Source organism: Eurosta solidaginis, chromosome 1 (assembly GCF_040869045.1).
Source record: "Eurosta solidaginis isolate ZX-2024a chromosome 1, ASM4086904v1, whole genome shotgun sequence".
Classification (NCBI taxonomy): Eukaryota; Metazoa; Arthropoda; class Insecta; order Diptera; family Tephritidae; genus Eurosta; species Eurosta solidaginis.
The window spans coordinates 34,799,241-34,816,377 of NC_090319.1; the positions used below are offsets into that span (position 1 = coordinate 34,799,241).

Sequence of the window (17,137 nt, forward strand, 5' to 3'; positions counted from 1 at the left end):
AATTTTTTTTCCACTGAGGCATCGTCCTTTTTAGGCACGACCCAGACGGGTGAGTTGTATGGGGATCTTGATTTGCGTATTATTCCGTCCTCTAGCAGTTTGTTTACCTGAGTTTCAACTTCCTGCTTAAGGCTCATGGGATATGGGTATGATTTTGAGTATATTGGTGTGTCAGAATTTGTGCGAATTTCGGCAACTACTTTTGTTGTATAAGTTAATTTTTCGTTTGGCTCTGAAAATAAATTACGGTGTTTCTGTGCTAATTGTCTAATTTCGTTTTTTTCTTCCGTGGTCATGTGTTGGTCCCGAATTTGTATTGTGTTAACATTTTGTACACTGTATTGTCTTAAAAAGATTTTTTTTATGTTTGCTATAACCATAAAATTTTCTTTTGTATGTATGACCGCTGAGAGTTCCTTTAGGCTGTCATTGCCTAGTATTGCATGAAAGGTTTTGAGAGTGGGTAGTAAGAAGAATTTAAGCTTGTAGTTTTCTAAGTTGAAGAGGTTGAGATAAGTGTGATGGGTAATTTTGATTTTTCCCCCGACAGAATTTGCAAAAAAGGGGTTGTCGTTTTCTATTGATTTTGTTACTAAGCTGGACTGGATATAATTTTTGTTAGATCCAGTGTCCACTAAAATGTTTAAAATTTCGCCGCTCTTCGTCCTGCATCTAAAGTAGGGTAACGAAGAGCTGTTCAATCTAAAAAATGTACATCACTCAGATCCTGCGGTTCTTCCTTTTCGTTGTTAAAGGTTGTGTTCTGATTGTGGTCGTTTAGATCTTCGTAGTATTGGTCTTGGTAGTATTGGTCATGGTAGTGTTGGTTATGGTAGTGTTGGCTATCCGTCGCTCCGTCGGTGTTTATGTGAAAGTTCCTTTGAACTTTGATAGGGGGATGGTTTATCATTGATGTATTAGGTGGCCGTTTGCCCATTTCTTGAGCTTTAGGGCGGTTCATATAATTTACCGCTCTTGTCCTGACGCTTTCGTCTACGTCCATGGGTTGAGGTGGTTTAGGTGGTCTTGGAGGAGCGTGGTGTTGTTGGTTAAAAGGGTTTTGTGGTTGGTATCTATTTACCTGGTTTGGGTTTTGGTTGGCGTATAGCTGATAGTTGGGAGGATTCAAATTTTGTTGATGATAGTTTTGTGGAATGGGATTTGATATGGGTTGAGGTAGGTGTGCTAGTTCGGGATAAAACCTTGATTGTGGTTGGAGTTGTTGGTAAGATTGCGGCTGGGGGTATTTTACCGTGAAGTGCTGCTGTCGTGGATTCGGAGAATTAAAGCTTTGTTGACGGGAGTTAGACATCTGGTTGTTCGCGTGGTATGCCCTGAAGTTTTGGTTTTCGAGCTTCAGGCAAAGGTGTAAGGCTTCTGGCAAACTCTTTGGTTCCTTTATGCCAAGTAACCTGGGGAGATCGCCCGAAAGTCCTCTGACGAAGGTGTCGAGGGCCTTAGCTCGGTAATTCTCAGTTAACAGGTGAACTGCTTCTTCACCTATCTCCATACAGCCTATTTTATTTAAAAGTAGTGATAGGTGTCCGTATACCTTCTGGTAGAACTCATTAATGGACATTCGTCCTTGTATGAGACATGTCATTTGGTACTCTAAAGTGCATATGTCTCGTTTGTCGGCGTAGTGGGTAGTTAGACAGCGGGAAATTGCTGTCCAATCTAAAGGGGTGTTGTACGATTCTAAAGCTATGTCTGCCTTTCCAATTATCTTATTCCTAATAACATTCAAAATGCCGAAATATCTAGGTGTGCCCTTTGAGGGTTCATAAATTCTCAAAATTCTTTCAACACTCTTTTTCCAGGAGCTAAACTCTGAGGCATTTCCTGAGAATTCTCTTAATGAACGTACAACATCTGGAATCTTATCCATTTCACTCATATTATTTTGGAATTGGGCGTCTATAGTTTGATCAGTTATGATGGGATTTGTTGTGTTGTTAAGGACACTCTGTACTATATTAGGCACGCTTGCCTCTATGGCTAGGGATATCATGCTTTTTATCATATTGGCCAAGTCTGGTGAAATTTGGTTATTAGCGCTTGGCGGTGCTGGTGGTGCAGCAGGAGGGTTAGCTCCAAGCATTGAGGGTCTAATCAAATTGTTTGGGTTTGACATTGTAAGGAATTTTTGATTTTTTTCTTTCGGTAAGGGATTTGATTTTCTGGACTTCTTAAATCACAAAAAAATTACGATTGTCTTGAAAAGGATTTTCCTAAATTTTTTCTTTTTTTTTTTTTTTTTATTTCCGCACTTTCACAAGTTATTAAATTCTAAATTATTTAAATTTTTGAGTGACTTCCACAATAAGTATTCGAATTTCGTAATTGTAATTTTTAAGTAGTAATTTACTTCTCTTATTTTTTTATGATTTTTAATTCCTATAAATCTTTTTGAAAGTTACTTATTTTTCAATATTTTTCTTTTTCCTTAAAAAAAAAATCTTTCGCTCATTACTTTCTAAATTTTTCAAATATGCGTTTTTAAGATGAAATTTCAAAATTTAGTAGATTTGAATTTTTTTGTTTTAAATATTTTTCTTAAATATATAAATATTTTCTTACATTAATTTCAGCTCCATCTCGATAAGTGTGTATTTTACCCTTTTCCTGGCGGTACTCGTGGTACACTGGCTTATACCTTGTTGCTGGGGGTGGCTCCTTGGCTGGTATCGTTGGGGCGTCCGGGAAGTTTGTAAGTTTTCGCTACCCCTTTCACGCCTCTTCTTATAGGTATCGTTTAGTAATACAAATTGGAATAGTTTTTCTTTCGTAGCACTTTATTATTTGTGGTACTTATTGAAAGTTTTTTTCCTACCGGTTTTCTTTCTATTGTGGCACTTTTTGTATTGTGGCACTTTTTTTGAAAGTTAATGCTATACTGGTGGCACTTTTGGAATTTTTTGATAACAGTTTCCTTCGCGGCACTTTATTAAGCTTTATACCGATTTTACAACACTATAACTTTACCAGGCCAAGCCTTTTAGCTCGGGCGCCAATTATTGTATCCTTTGTTAAGGATACTAAAAAAATAATTTTTTTTTTTGGGTCTCAAGACCTTTATTATTATTTATTCACTAATTTTAATTATTGGTCGTAAGACCTTACTTTGTTACTCACTAATTAAAACTAAACGTTTACAACTAACTGCTTACAACTGACTGACTTAAAAATGGTAAATTAGTTCTAAATATAACTTAATTCTACCTGTGCCAGCATTATTTCGTTCGGCGCATGCCGGATGTTGTTCCCAATTCAATTCCGGATGTCGTTCACAATATTTGTGTTTTTGCTGATCAGGCGTCTGGGCCTTTTCCTGTTTGCTTCAAAATTATTATTAAGTATTTTGAGCCATCAACTTGCGTATTGCTGACTAAGCTCTTTACGTTAGCGTCAGCTCGAATGTTGACTTAGTTGGTGCTAACTTATATGTGGGGACAATAAAATTAAAACTCAAGACAAGGACTTCCGCTCACAGATCTAATATTAAGTTAAGAAACAATTATTCATAAAATAAGATGGCCTTGTCAGCCCATTGTAAAGATACGGAGCATTATCAAGACTTCGATAATGTAGCTTTTTTACAGGAGGAGAGAAATTATAATAAAAGATTTACTTTGGAAATGCTTCATATCCCTAATAGTACAAGGATGAATTTTAAAGCGGACACTGACCACTGCGCACATGTGTATCGGGACTTAGTTTTAAGGCAACAACAATGCGCGGTATGGTTAGTCTGTATAACATACTCAATTGTGTAAGTGGTATTTGTTTTATGGTTGATTTTTGAAAATGTTATACAATTTGTTTTTGTTTTGTTTTGTTTCACAGTCCTGATGATGACTTTAGACTGAAGTCGAAATATCGAATATAAAATAAAAATACAAATATAAAATATTTATACTGCGTTTTTTATTTGGATAAGGCCTCGAGCTCATAAAATAGTTTAATAAATTTTAAAGATTTAAAGGCCAATAATAATTTTTTTAAAAATAAAAAAAATAAAATAAAATAAAAAGTTAAATAGATTAAATAAAAATAAAAATATAAAATTAATAAAGTAAAAATAGTAACGTTAGAAAGCGAAGTAAGAGAAAAAATGAAGGGGAAAGAGAGGAAAGTAAAGGAAATAAAAAGAAAGAAAAGGAAAGTAAACGGAAAGGAAGTGAAAGAAAAGGAATGAAAACTAAGGGAAAGGAAAGGAAAGGAAAGAAAAGGGAGGGAAAGGATGTGAAGGAAATGGAATGAAAACTAAGGGAAAGGAAAGAAAAGGAAAGGAAGGAAAGAATAGGAATGGAAACCAATGGAAAGAAAAGCAAAGATTATGGTGTGTTGTTGTTCTACGTGGTGTTATTAGAGACCACTGCAGTGGTTGAATTTCATACACTGGGCGAACTCTAGTTTTTGTAAATGCTCTCCAGCTGTCTATTGGTAAACATAAGTTTGTGACATGAAAAAAAAGCTATGAAAAAGACATTTACATCCTCTTGTACAGGAGGTGCACTTGGCAAACAAGAAGAAACTTTATTGCTGCTGCTGTTTCAATGCATGAAATCCTCTTATTTGCTACTTGATTACATAAATTGCAAAACAGTTTGCAATTGTAACGCCTTTTTATTGTTGCATGTCAGAAGCATTAGCGCAAAATTTTCATTACGAGAAGAGAGAAAAAATAAACTTTGAACATATTAAAAAAAGCCACGTAAAGTAAAAAAGGAAGGCGGTACAAACAAGTTAAATATAGCGAAAAAAATTGTAATAATAAATCTAAAATAAAAAAATAAATAAATAAATAATATTAAATAGACTTGAAAAAAAAAAAAACGTTTGATAAATAAAAAATAAGTAAAGAAGGCTAATTTCGGGTGTAACCGAACATTATATACTCAGCTGAGAGCTTTGGAGACAAAATAAGGGAAAATCACCATGTAGGAAAATGAACCTAGGGTAACCCTGGAATGTGTTTCTATGACATGGGTATCAAATGGAAGGTATTTAAGAGTATTTTAAAAGGGAGTGGGCCATAGTTCTATAGGTGGACGCCATTTCGGGATATCGCCATAAAGGTGGACCAGGGGTGACTCTAGAATGTGTTTGTACGATATGGGTATCAAATTAAATGTATTGGTGAGGATTTTAAAAGGGAGTGACCCTTAATTGTATATGTGAAGGCGTTTTCAAGATATCGACCAAAATGTCGACCAGGGTGACCCAGAACATCATCTGTTGGGTACCGCTAATTTATTTATGTATGTAATACCACGAGGAGTATTCCTGCCAATATCCCAAGGACTTTTGGTTTCGCCCTGCAGAACTTTTTAATTTTCTTCTACTTAATATGGAAGGTGTCACACCCATTTTACAAAGTTTTCTATAAAGTTATATTTTGCGTCAATAAGGCAATTCAATTACCATGTTTCATCCCTTTTCTTAGTATTTGGTATAGAATTATGGCATTTTTTTCATTTTTCGTAATTTTCGATATCGAAAAAGTGGGTGTTGTCATAGTCGGAGTTCGGCCATTTTTTATACCAAGATAAAGTGAGTTCAGATAAGTACGTGAACTAAGTTTAGTAAAGATATATCGATTTTTGCTCAAGTTATAGTGTTAACGGCCGAGCGGAAGGACAGACGGTCGACTGTGGCATGGCTTCAACCGATTTCGCCCATTTTCACAGAAAACAGTTATCGTCATAGAATCTAAGTCCCTAACAAATTTCACAAGGATTGGTATTTTTGTACAACTTATGGCATTAAAAGTATTCTAGACAAATTAAATGAAAAAGGGCGGAGCCACGCCCATTTTGCAACTTTCTTTTATTTTTATATTTTGTTGCACCATATCATTACTGGAGTTGAATGTTGACATAATTTACTTATATACTGTAAAAATATAAAATTTTTTTATTAAAATTTGACTTTAAAAAATTTTTTTTAAGTGGGCGTGTGTTCTTCATCCTATTTTGCTAATTTTTTTTTAACACATATATAGTAATAGGAGTAACGTTCCTGCCAAATTTCATCATGATATCTTCAACGACTGCCAAATTACAGCTTGCAAAACTTTTAAATTACCATCTTTTAAAAGTGGGCGGTGCCACGCCCATAGTCCAAAATTTTACTAATTTTCTATTCTGCGTCATAAGGTCAACCCATCTACCAAGTTTCATCGCTTTATCCGTCTTTGGTAATTTTTCGGTTTTTCCAAATTTTCGATATCGAAAAAGTGAACGTGGTTATTATTGTCCGATATCGTTCATTTTAAATAGCGATCTGAGTTGAGTGCCCAGGAACTTACGTACCAAATTTCATCAAGATACCGCAAAATTGACTCAAGTTATCGTGTTAACGGACAGACGGACAGACGGACGGACGGACGGACATGGCTCAATCAAATTTTTATTCGATACTGATGAGTTTGATATATGGAAGTCTATATCTATCTCGATTCTTTTATACCTGTACAACCAACCGTTATCCAATCAAAGTTAATATACTCTGTGTGCAAAGCACGCTGAATATAAAAAACATGATAAATGAAAACCAAACATCTCAGACAAAAATATCGTTCCCAATTCAGGAAATTGTTTTTTGGAGATAAAAACCAATACAAACATTAAATTGCGTCAGAAAATATACAACAAAAACATTGACCTAAACAGCATCAATCAAAGTACTAAATTCACGCATGTTCGTCTAAATATATGCAATGATTTCAATGGACTATTTTTAAGCTTTCTACGTCATTCGACAGTGGCATACGTAAATTGAAATAAATTTTTTGGTGAGCATAAAAACTTGTTAAAATAAAAATAAATACTACATACATATATGTATAAGTAAAGTAACAAATTCAAATGTTGGAAACATTTTTATTATCCATATTTATTTATGCAAAAATAAGTACAATTTTACTTGGAAGGCGTAACAGGTATCAGCAGTGAAACAATTGTCACTAATTTGAAAAAAGGGGCAGCTGAAGGAGGCGTAGATAAGCATGTATTTAGATTAGGCCGCTCAAAATTTCGTAAACAATTAATTGATGTTCATCTAGTGGAACTGTCTTTTATTCAGACCTCCATCAATGCATTTTGAAAAAATCTCGAGCTGTTCAAATTTTAAAATATAACAATAAAGGTAATTTCTTACTCTTGTCATTCATTGGAAAATTCATCTATTGAAGTCTTTAATCTTCATTCCCGAAATTTAACACATATCAAACCCATAAACCAGCGCTTTCTCCTACATTCCACGTTGAGTTGAAAAAATAAATACCCGAGTGACCGAACCTAGCTCAACGTAATTTAACTTTGCTTCAGAAGTTCTGCAGGTTTCCTATAAATATCAATAATAAAATTTAGGTGGCAACTCTGTTAAATAATGATAACAATGAAAAAAATCTGTGAAACGCCTTCATAAAAAAAATTAAAACAAGAAATGTTGTCTAACAAAAAAAAAAAACAATTAACAATTAATTAACTCTTATCATTTCATGGTATGAAAAATAGATTAAATCCGATTCTCAGATCCACTCAATATGTTTACAAGATCTCATGAGTCGGTCGAGCTGTTTCGAAGGAGTTTAACCACAAATACAAATACAAATAATGTGACACGAGAGTTTTATATATAAGATAGCGTTAACAAATCGATAACATGCCGATAACACTCCGATAAGAAATTGATATTTTTCCGATAGAAAACCGACACATTTTTAATAACGAATTTTCTATAACACTCCAAGAACAAATAAGTCAGACTACGATAACAAAGTTTCCTAAAACAAGTAACCGTAAGTAGTTGATAACTTTTTCATAGCAAATAGATAACTTTTTGATAACACTCCAATAAGAAATCGATAACATATGGATAATTTTTCGATGATAAACACAAAATTTCGATATTAAACGGATAATTAATCCAGTAAAACTCTGTGTAACTAAATTAAATTAAATTTTATTTTATTCAAACTAAATAATTTAATTTATATAATAGCTTGGGAAAAATTTAAACAATTTCGAATATACCTTGTAAATCTCTTCAAAGTCTTTTCTCCCGGGAGTGGGAATCGATCCCGCACTCCTGCGATAACTGAACTGTTACAAACACGTTCAATTATGCGATGCCTTTGTTGTTGTGTAACTTAACAAATTTCATTTTAATTCAATTTATTATACTTTACTTCATTTCGATTTATTTATTTATTAGATCGCGAGTTAGAATTTATTTATTTTTACTTTACTTTATTTTATTTTATAAAATTTTTTTTATTTTACTGTATTCTAATTTATATATTTTTTTTTTAAATTTTTTTTTTTATTTTTTTTTTTATTAAACTTTTATTTATCTTATTTTATATTGTTTTATTTCATTTTATTTTATTTAACTTTTCAAATGATTCAAGTTTCGATTCGAGCTCAAGGCCAGAACCATAATTTTTTTCTAATGATAATTATTGATATTTTTTAATTTTTCTAAATTTGAAAAATTTTATTTTGTTTTTGGAATAGTAAGTAGAAAATTTGGCGGCCACCGTGGTGTAATGGTAGCGTGCTCCGCCTATCACACCGTATGCCCTGGGTTCAACTCCCGGGCAAAGCAACATCAAAATTTTAGAAATAAGATTTTTCAATTAGAAGAAAATTTTTCTAAGCGGGGTCGCCCCTCGGCAGTGACTGGCAAGCGCTCCGATTGTATTTCTGCCATGAAAAGCTCTCAGTGAAAACTCATCTGCCTTGCAGGTGCCGTTCGGAGTCGGCATAAAACATGTAGGTGCCGTCCGGCCAATTTGTAGGGAAAAATCAAGAGGAGCACGACGCAAATTGGAAGAGAAGCTCGGCCTTAGATCTCTTCGGAGGTTATCGCGCTTTACATTTTTTTATTTTTTAAGTAGAAAATTTTTCAGACAACCTGCCATAGCTGCGCAGATAGATCCGTTTCGAAGGGTGCTAAACCTTCATCATCAGTACGCTTTAGGCACGCTGCGCTAACCATTTAGCTATACAGCGGTGGTTTTTTTGACTGGCAAATTGCTACTTCTATTCCTTTTTACCAACTATATTTATTCAGTGTTGCGCCATCTGTTGCAAATCACTGATAATGCTGGATTTGTTTATTGTCATTTTCTACTTACTATTCCAAAAACAAAATACAATTTTTCAAATTTAGAAAAATTAAAAAATAGCCATAATTATCATTAGACAAAAATTATTGTTCTGGCCTTGAGCTCGAATTGAACCTTGAATCATTTATCAATAGGCCGATAAAAACAAAAACAATTGACTTTTCAAATTTAATTTAATTGTTATTTTTTCTTTGTTTGCACTCTATTACTGCATATGAATCTAACCAAATAATCTACAAAGATGTTACAACCAATAAAAATCTGAAAAGAAACTAATTTTAACTTAAACCTAAATACACAACCACGTGCTTTGTTTTTGTCTACACTTTTTGCATCAATAATAAAAATTGCGAATTTGCCCATGTCTGCTCTGGCTCTTTATTTCCAACAAAACAGCAGTGTATACATCTGTTGGAGCACTTGCATGCAAAAAAATTTTGTATATGCTCAGAGACCTTAATTCATATATAGGTGATATGTTTGCCTTGAGTTCCTGTGAGATTTTGTTCATATCTACTCTACCACATACTATGGCAAGTGTAGTGACTATACTTACACTATTATTCTTTATTACTCCAGACATCATACCAAAACTACACACTACGTCTTCATTTACATCCTACATATAACCCCTAGCATACAACTTAAAATGACTGCGCTTGTGCTGACGCTTACACTCAGGATTCCTCCATACCGTCAGCAAAGATGTTTACACATCAAAATAAGATAGTGCCTACCTGATTTTTTGAAATTGAATTTTGAAAATATCTGTAATTTTGTGGCCCTGTAATATATACTCATTGTGAGGAAAGCAGCTTTTATATGATGCTATTGCAAAACAATGTATTACGTATATTTGTAAGTGTTTATCAGGCATGCTTAACGAACGAAACGATATCATTTCGTTACGATAATCAACGCTAATAAACGAAACGAAGTCACTTCGTTTCGTTTATTAACGTTAAGATCGTCAAATTAACGTTAATTTGTCGTTCTTAACGTTAATAAACGAAACGAAATGACTTCGTTTCGTTTATTAACGTTGATTATCGTAACGAAATGATATCGTTTCGTTCGTTAAGCATGCCTGGTGTTTATATAGTAAATAGATAAGCACTAATTGACTTTTCCGCAATGCCGGCGATAAGAGAAAGAATGTAAAGAATATCTATTGTCATCAGAAAACCTATTTACATACGTACATATATATGTACATATTTATCTACATATTTTAAACACAAATGTCATTGTACGCCCATCACTTCACACAGAATTCTTCGATTTAAACACGGCTTTTTGCATTTGAAAGCTTAGCTATGTGAAATAGACATTTTCAATATAATTGTAAGGTATATATTAAAGGGCGTGGCAAATTTCCAAAACGTAGTACAAAATCATAAAATTCTTGTTTACACAGCTATACCTAAATTCAAAGCGGATGGATCGGTTTAAATATTTCTTCTTTGCAGTAAAACTTTGATATATATACCTTCGATCTGCATCAAAAAAATACTTGATTCCTTTCTTATAATTGTTTAAACAAAAGTAAAATTTTTACCAAAAAATGCAGTGCGTGTGTTTGTTCGCTGTGAACTGTGCGAGCAAACTTGCGTTGAGTGGGACGTTATGCATAACATACGTACATAAATAGCTTCGCTAGTGTCATTTATATTCGGGAGTACATTTATAGGTATGTATGAATTTATGTATGTATTTTCATTTCATATCAGCTTTACATTATATGTATATTAAGGCGGGTCGATTTAAAAATTGCTCATTGCTCTATGAAAATCGTATTCTAGGGATCAAAATAAGAAACTTTGCCGAAGGAACCATACCTCTAAAACGAATTCTGATGTCCCCCGCTTTGGGTCGAACTTTTGGGTAGGGGCAATTTCAATTCTACCTGCTGTGTCTTGTGGTGGCTTAAAAAAAACAACACAAGCAATTTTACGATCTGCAATTGTGTCACAGTGATACCTTCATTTTTTAAAACGGTTGAATAAAAAACCCACACAACTATGTTTACGACATGCAAATGCATCACAGTGATGCCTTGGTTTTAAAAGGGGGTTGTAAAAACGCTAATTTCTAATAATTTTTTTTAATTTCTTTTCTATTACTAAGTTAAATTCATTTTTTCATTTCATTAAAATTCTTAAACAAAAGTTCTATATTTAGTATGTTTGTATGTATGTATATGCTAATGTTTTTGCACTAAGGAGATTTCATCTATCTGTATACATATTGTGACGAATATACTCACATCACTAATCTGATACTAAGTAAATAAAGCAACAAAAACAATAAAGCAATCTGCCACACTTATATGTACGTAAACAAATTAATCATCGTGTACACGCATGTCATCATCAGCTACTACTTCGCTCACATATACACACGCATATGGTTACACACTACAAATACACCCGCGTATGGCTGGTGAGCAGGTAGAGGATTCTAGAAGAAGAACCGTCTAGATATTTGGACAGAGAGTTTAAAAGCAGCAGAAGCTGAGTAGTCCGTCATCAGTTTGATTTAAGCAAGCTATTGGAGCTATTGGTTGTGAGGTATCAGTGGTATTGTGAAGTACTTTCAAAGTAGTCTAATAAAGGTCATTTTGCATTATTGAATATTGGAGTTATTTATTCAACAATTTAGTGATACGAACGTTAGTAGAAGGTGTGAAATAAGAGGAATTGCACTAAATTCGTTACAATATAAAGAAGGATGTATGTTTGTATGCAGCTTATGGAGAAACCACTCCCCACTTTTATTCAAATTTGTAGTTTTTAGTATTTAGCCCTTTGCCTAGATTAGTATTTACGACACTTTTTGCCGGAAAATGAACCAGGGACCGACTGGGACCAGGAGAGGGACTGGGAATGTAACTGGAACTGTGACTGGAAATAAGGAATGAAGAAGAATAAGAACTAGAGAGAAGAGGAAAGGGGCTCAGACGAAGATATAGCGGAAAAGAAGTGACGGAAAATGCGGCGAGGGAGAAAGAGACGCATAAAAAAATAAAAACAGAAGGCGGAGTAAATAGAAGGACAAGAAAAAGGCGGAGTGAGAGTAAGAGGTAAAAGCTTCTTATAACTCATGCAGATATACCAAAGTTAAGGCAGAACAACGTCTGCCGGATCTGCTGGTATATTTATATTTACATAACGCTAAATGTGCTACTCTTGTAAACATATGTAAATAAATTTTTGTATATATAAAGTTGTGATCACAAAAATAGCAGCGAAAAATTTTAGCACATTTTAAAATACACAATGCAGTTAGCAAAGAAGTTTGTCTTATTTCAGTATTAGTTTAGGCCTCAATTGGAAATATTTGTAGAAACCTATTAAGGATATATTGGCGAAAATTTCGATAATAAATATTTTTTGTACGTCCTATTCCAGAATTTGTTTCAAGAACGCTTTCCTTCAACCTATATTTAAAACATTAGCAACAGAGTTAAAGTATTTTTGAAAAAAATTCTGAGGCAGCGGAGATGATTATGAACTCCAACTTGCCCAAATTTATGAAAAATTCACAAATCAAAAATCACCTACAAATATCCCCTACGGGTTTGGGTGCTTAGAATATACCCACGACAGGTATGCCTGCCGTAAGAGGCGACTAGGTTGTGTAGCGCAACCCTTTCAAGGGGTTGCCCGCGCAATATAAAATTTCTCTAACCCGATTTTCAACCTCATCCATCTGTGGAATCTGTTTATTTAACCGCCGAAGATCTGGCGACCCCCCCTCATGGATCTAGGGGGTGTGAGGGCGGGACGGCCCTGAAGGTTTCATGTGATCATACTAAATCCCTGAAGAGATGGTCGGGCTAATATCTTTATGGTGCTTGTTACTGGAACGTACCGGATCTGCACACGCCAAAGGACCATCAACATCGATAACACTCCTCCAAGCCTTCGGGGAGTGTCCTTATCGCTACAAAAACAACAACAACAGCATATTTTTGCCAAATTTAATAAAAACCAATGCATAAAACGCGTCATAGCTCATGGGCTGCTATATATGGAACAATCTAAAACCTTCCTCATTCAACTCAGCATCAAATGAAAAATGATAGGAATTTGCATACAATTTTCCAAGTGAATACATTCAGTTCAATTTCTATTTCAGTAAAAGACAGCAAAAATATTGCAATCTATTTTAAATGCTACTATGGATGGTATTTTTGTAGATATTCATACAAGTAGTTAGATATGAAAAAAAAAAAAATAAAACTTTTACTATACCAAAAACAAAAGTAATCATATTTTTGCATTGCTTCGACTGCTGTCAACAACACTCAACTGATTCTAATGACTAGAAAGTAAAGCCATGAAAGTTCCTATGCATGTGTTATAAATTGCCTAGTTATTGCATAGCACGAGCATGTTTCAATTTTTTTTTAGGAGAAAAAAAGCGGGTGGGGGTGGTAAGCACGCTGTACATATTTATGCAACAGCCAATATAAAAGTGCAGACTTTAATCTAAATTTAAGTGCCAGTATGATTGTGTAGTGAAATGGAATTAAATAAGATTTAAAAATTTGAGGAAATTTTGTTTGAGAAGTTTATGATAAAAGCACAAAACAAATATTCCTCATATGTGTTTTTTTATATATATTAACTTTGATTTGATAACGGTTTGTTGTACAGGTATAAAGGAATCGAGATAGATACAGACTTCCATATATCAAAATCATCAGTATCGAAAAAAAATTTGATTGAGCCATGTCCGTCCGTCCGTCCGTCCGTCTGTCCGTTAACACGATAACTTGAGTAAATATTGAGATATCTTCACCAAATTTGGTACACGAGCTTATCTGGACCCAGAATAGATTGGTATTGAAAACGAGCGAAATCGGATGATAACCGCGCCCACTTTTTACATATATAACATATTAGTTAACACAAAAAACTTAATTAACTATTTAGTAAATAATACACCTAGAATGTTGAAATTTGACGTGTGGACTGATATTGAGAATCTTCATAAAAATTAAAAAAAATTTTTTAAATGGGCGTGGTACCGCCCACTTGTGACAAAATCAATTTTACAAATATTATTAATCATAAATCAAAAATCGTAACAAAATTCGGCAGAGAGGTTGCCTTTACTATAAGGAATGCTTTGAAGAAAAGTTAACGAAATCGGTTAAGGGCCACGCCACTTTTATATAAATGACTTTAAAAAGGGTCCTAGGCAAAAATAATATTGTGACGAATATGAGTGACACTAAGTGATACTCACATCCCTAGTCTGATGCTAAGTAAATGAAGTCACAACAACAATAAAGCAGGCAGTCACTACACAGTATCTACATAAACGAATAAATCATTATGTCTACACATATGTACGTACACGCAGCAGAGAAGAGATGCATAAACACATGCAGATATCTGAGATGCTCCAAAAAGTATGCAATAGTAATTGTGGAAGTGTCGCTCACAAATACAAGCATATGAGAAGCTATATACGTGCATCTGTAGTTATAATTATATGGCGGTGACTAAGTAAATTCTGGAAGCGCCTAGAAGATGCCACGAGGAAATCACAGAGTATAAAAGCACCAGCGGTAGAGGCGCTATAATCAGTTTTTGATTAAGCACGCAATCTGTCGGGCAATAGTAGAGTTTCATTTAAGCTATCAGTCAGTTTGGTTATTAAGCAGGCTAGTTGCAAAGTATAAGTGTTATTGTGAAGTACTTTAATAAAGGCCATTTTTCCATTATTCAATATTGGAGTTATTTATTCAACAGTTTAGTGATTCGAACTTAGTAGAAGATTGCAAATAAGGGAAATTGCAAGTAAATTCGTTACAATATGTTAAATCTTAGCAAAAATAGTTTTGTACCAATAGTATTTTGTGCCATTATAACAAGAAAGGGGAAAAAATTCAAATCTTGAAAAATGGGCGTGGCACTGCCCCTTTCTTACAATGCATTTCCCAAAGTTTCTGGAGCCATAACTCGACGAAACATTTGGTGCACATGTATGCCTTTTAACAGGGAACATTTTCAGTAAAAATGGACTAAATCGGTTAAATCGCCTTCTTTTATATAAAAGATTTTGTAAAAGTGCGTAGATGCAGGTAATAAGCTATTTCTAGTAAAAGTTGGAAAATTTCGTTAATAACCCTGCCCTTTTTTTGTAATAACACTTTTTAGTACAATGACACTTGTGTGTTTATGTTTATTGTTCTGTTATACCTTTATTTAAAAACACCCAGTAGGGAAATCCCCATATCTGAAGGAAAACTGCATTATTACCCGCTCAAGATCATTAGTGTTAGCCTCTGTATCCTTTTTGCTTTTTTTAAACGAAAATTAGTTCAGAATAGAACCATATGCATATGTATTATTGTGCAACCTTGTAACACTATTAAGCACACAAAACAAACAACAACAGCATTTCAAATGTACAGCTGGGTATGTAATGTTCGGTTTCACCCGAGCTTAGACTTCCTTACTTGTTTTTATTTAGCAGCGGCTCAGAACGTGCTGTTTGCTATTGGCAACAGAAATTAGTAAATGAAAAACGTGTGAAATTTAATATTTGTTTTTAAGGAATAAAGTAAAGGTCAAAACCACAAATTAATTGGGCGGAATTAAATAAAGTGTTGAAGTCCCGTCACATAAGCAGTTTTTCATATACATGTTGTTGTTGTTGTTGTATTAAAAGTGGAGGACTGAGTCACAATCCAAGGACGACAAATACGAATTAAGCGATGTGTCGGACTCGGGGAGCGAGAGTAGTGCTGATTCAATGAACTCCGTGTTGGAGAAGCACACAAATGAAAACGGAGTAGAAGAATGGAGAAGGGTACGGAGCAGAGGAAGTAAAAGAGCTATCTCGCAGTACCGTGCAGCACTAAGAATTGTACAACGCTTGGGAGCAGTGGTCGACCTAACAGAAGTGGAGAACAAGCGCTTCGAATGGGCCCATGAAGCGGTAGAAGTAGGTCGAGGGCAGTTCAAAAGGTTTGCTGCGAGAAACCCTCGGTTCTGCAACCGGCACGAGGAGGAAGAAGCAACGTTCGGCGAAAGGCGACAAGCCTGCTTTCAAGAGGCAGAAAGGACCCAGTCCTAGAGCCGCGAGGCAGGGCAGTCGCATAGACAAGACAAGTAGGCCCAAAGCTCCAATAGCGAGGTAGCAACTACCTCGAAAGGTGCAAGTCAGAGGGAAGTTCCAATTACGGAAGTAGGAGATAAGCCAAAGGGAGATAACGCTAAGACTCCGGCTTTCTCGGAGGCGCTAAAGGGAGTTAACGCTAAGACTCCGGCTTTCTCGGAGGTGCCAAAGGGAGATAACACTAAGACTCCTGCTTTTCCCGAGAAGATGAGTGATGTGGCAAAGCAGTCACTGACTGTGGCGCTGGTTGATCGTAGCAGTCCTTTCGGACAAATGACTACTGAAAGGTGGAGATCTGTGGAAAGGGAGCTTATTAGCAAGTAAGCCCCTTCCAACCTTTGATTCGGGGGGATGGTATAATGGTGTGAGGATGATAGCGTGCGACAACATCGCGAGCTTGCGGTGGCTGGAGGAAGTGGTTCCAAACCTCCAAAGGCAAGGCACGAACGCGCGGTTTGAGGTGGTGGATAAAGCGCAAATCCCCACGGTACCAAAAGTTAAGGTATGGATACCATGCGTGATGAAGTCGGAGGATACATTGCGACTTCTGCAGAATAAGAATCCGAACATACCGACACAGGATTGGAAGGTACTTACTGTATCTCGGCCTACCGAGGATGTTCAGTTCTACATCTTCCAAATAAACAAGCAAGCGGAGGATATTTTGTACACGCAGCTTGGCAAAATGTCCTTTGGCACTGGCAAAATCTACATGCGACTCAGGAAAAGAAGTCCCGAGGATAAAAACCCTAACATGCTAGAGGTGCGCGAAGTCGAAAAGGACCGCAAAAGCCTAAGGGAAAAAAGGCAGGTGGAGGTCCCCGACGTCACGACGAACGTGCTAGAAGAGGACCAACCGCT

At 35.2% G+C, this 17,137-nt stretch overlaps 1 protein-coding gene across 3 annotated transcripts in view; it reads right to left on the bottom strand.

Moving 5' to 3' along the window:
• The window catches only part of sra (RRM_RCAN_like domain containing protein Sra), a 114,853-nt gene that overhangs the window by 71,084 nt on the left and 26,632 nt on the right, over nucleotides 1-17,137 (bottom strand). Inside the window, exon 2 of one of the 3 annotated variants that reach the window (XM_067785905.1) lies at nucleotides 577-2,905. The exons of the other annotated variants lie outside the window; for them this stretch is intronic. Within the exon in view, the coding sequence (XP_067642006.1) occupies nucleotides 698-2,134 (1,437 nt within the window). The 5' untranslated portion in view covers nucleotides 2,135-2,905 and the 3' untranslated portion in view covers nucleotides 577-697. Of the gene's footprint in view, nucleotides 1-576; nucleotides 2,906-17,137 lie in introns of those variants that run through there. 3 annotated transcript variants of the gene reach the window in all.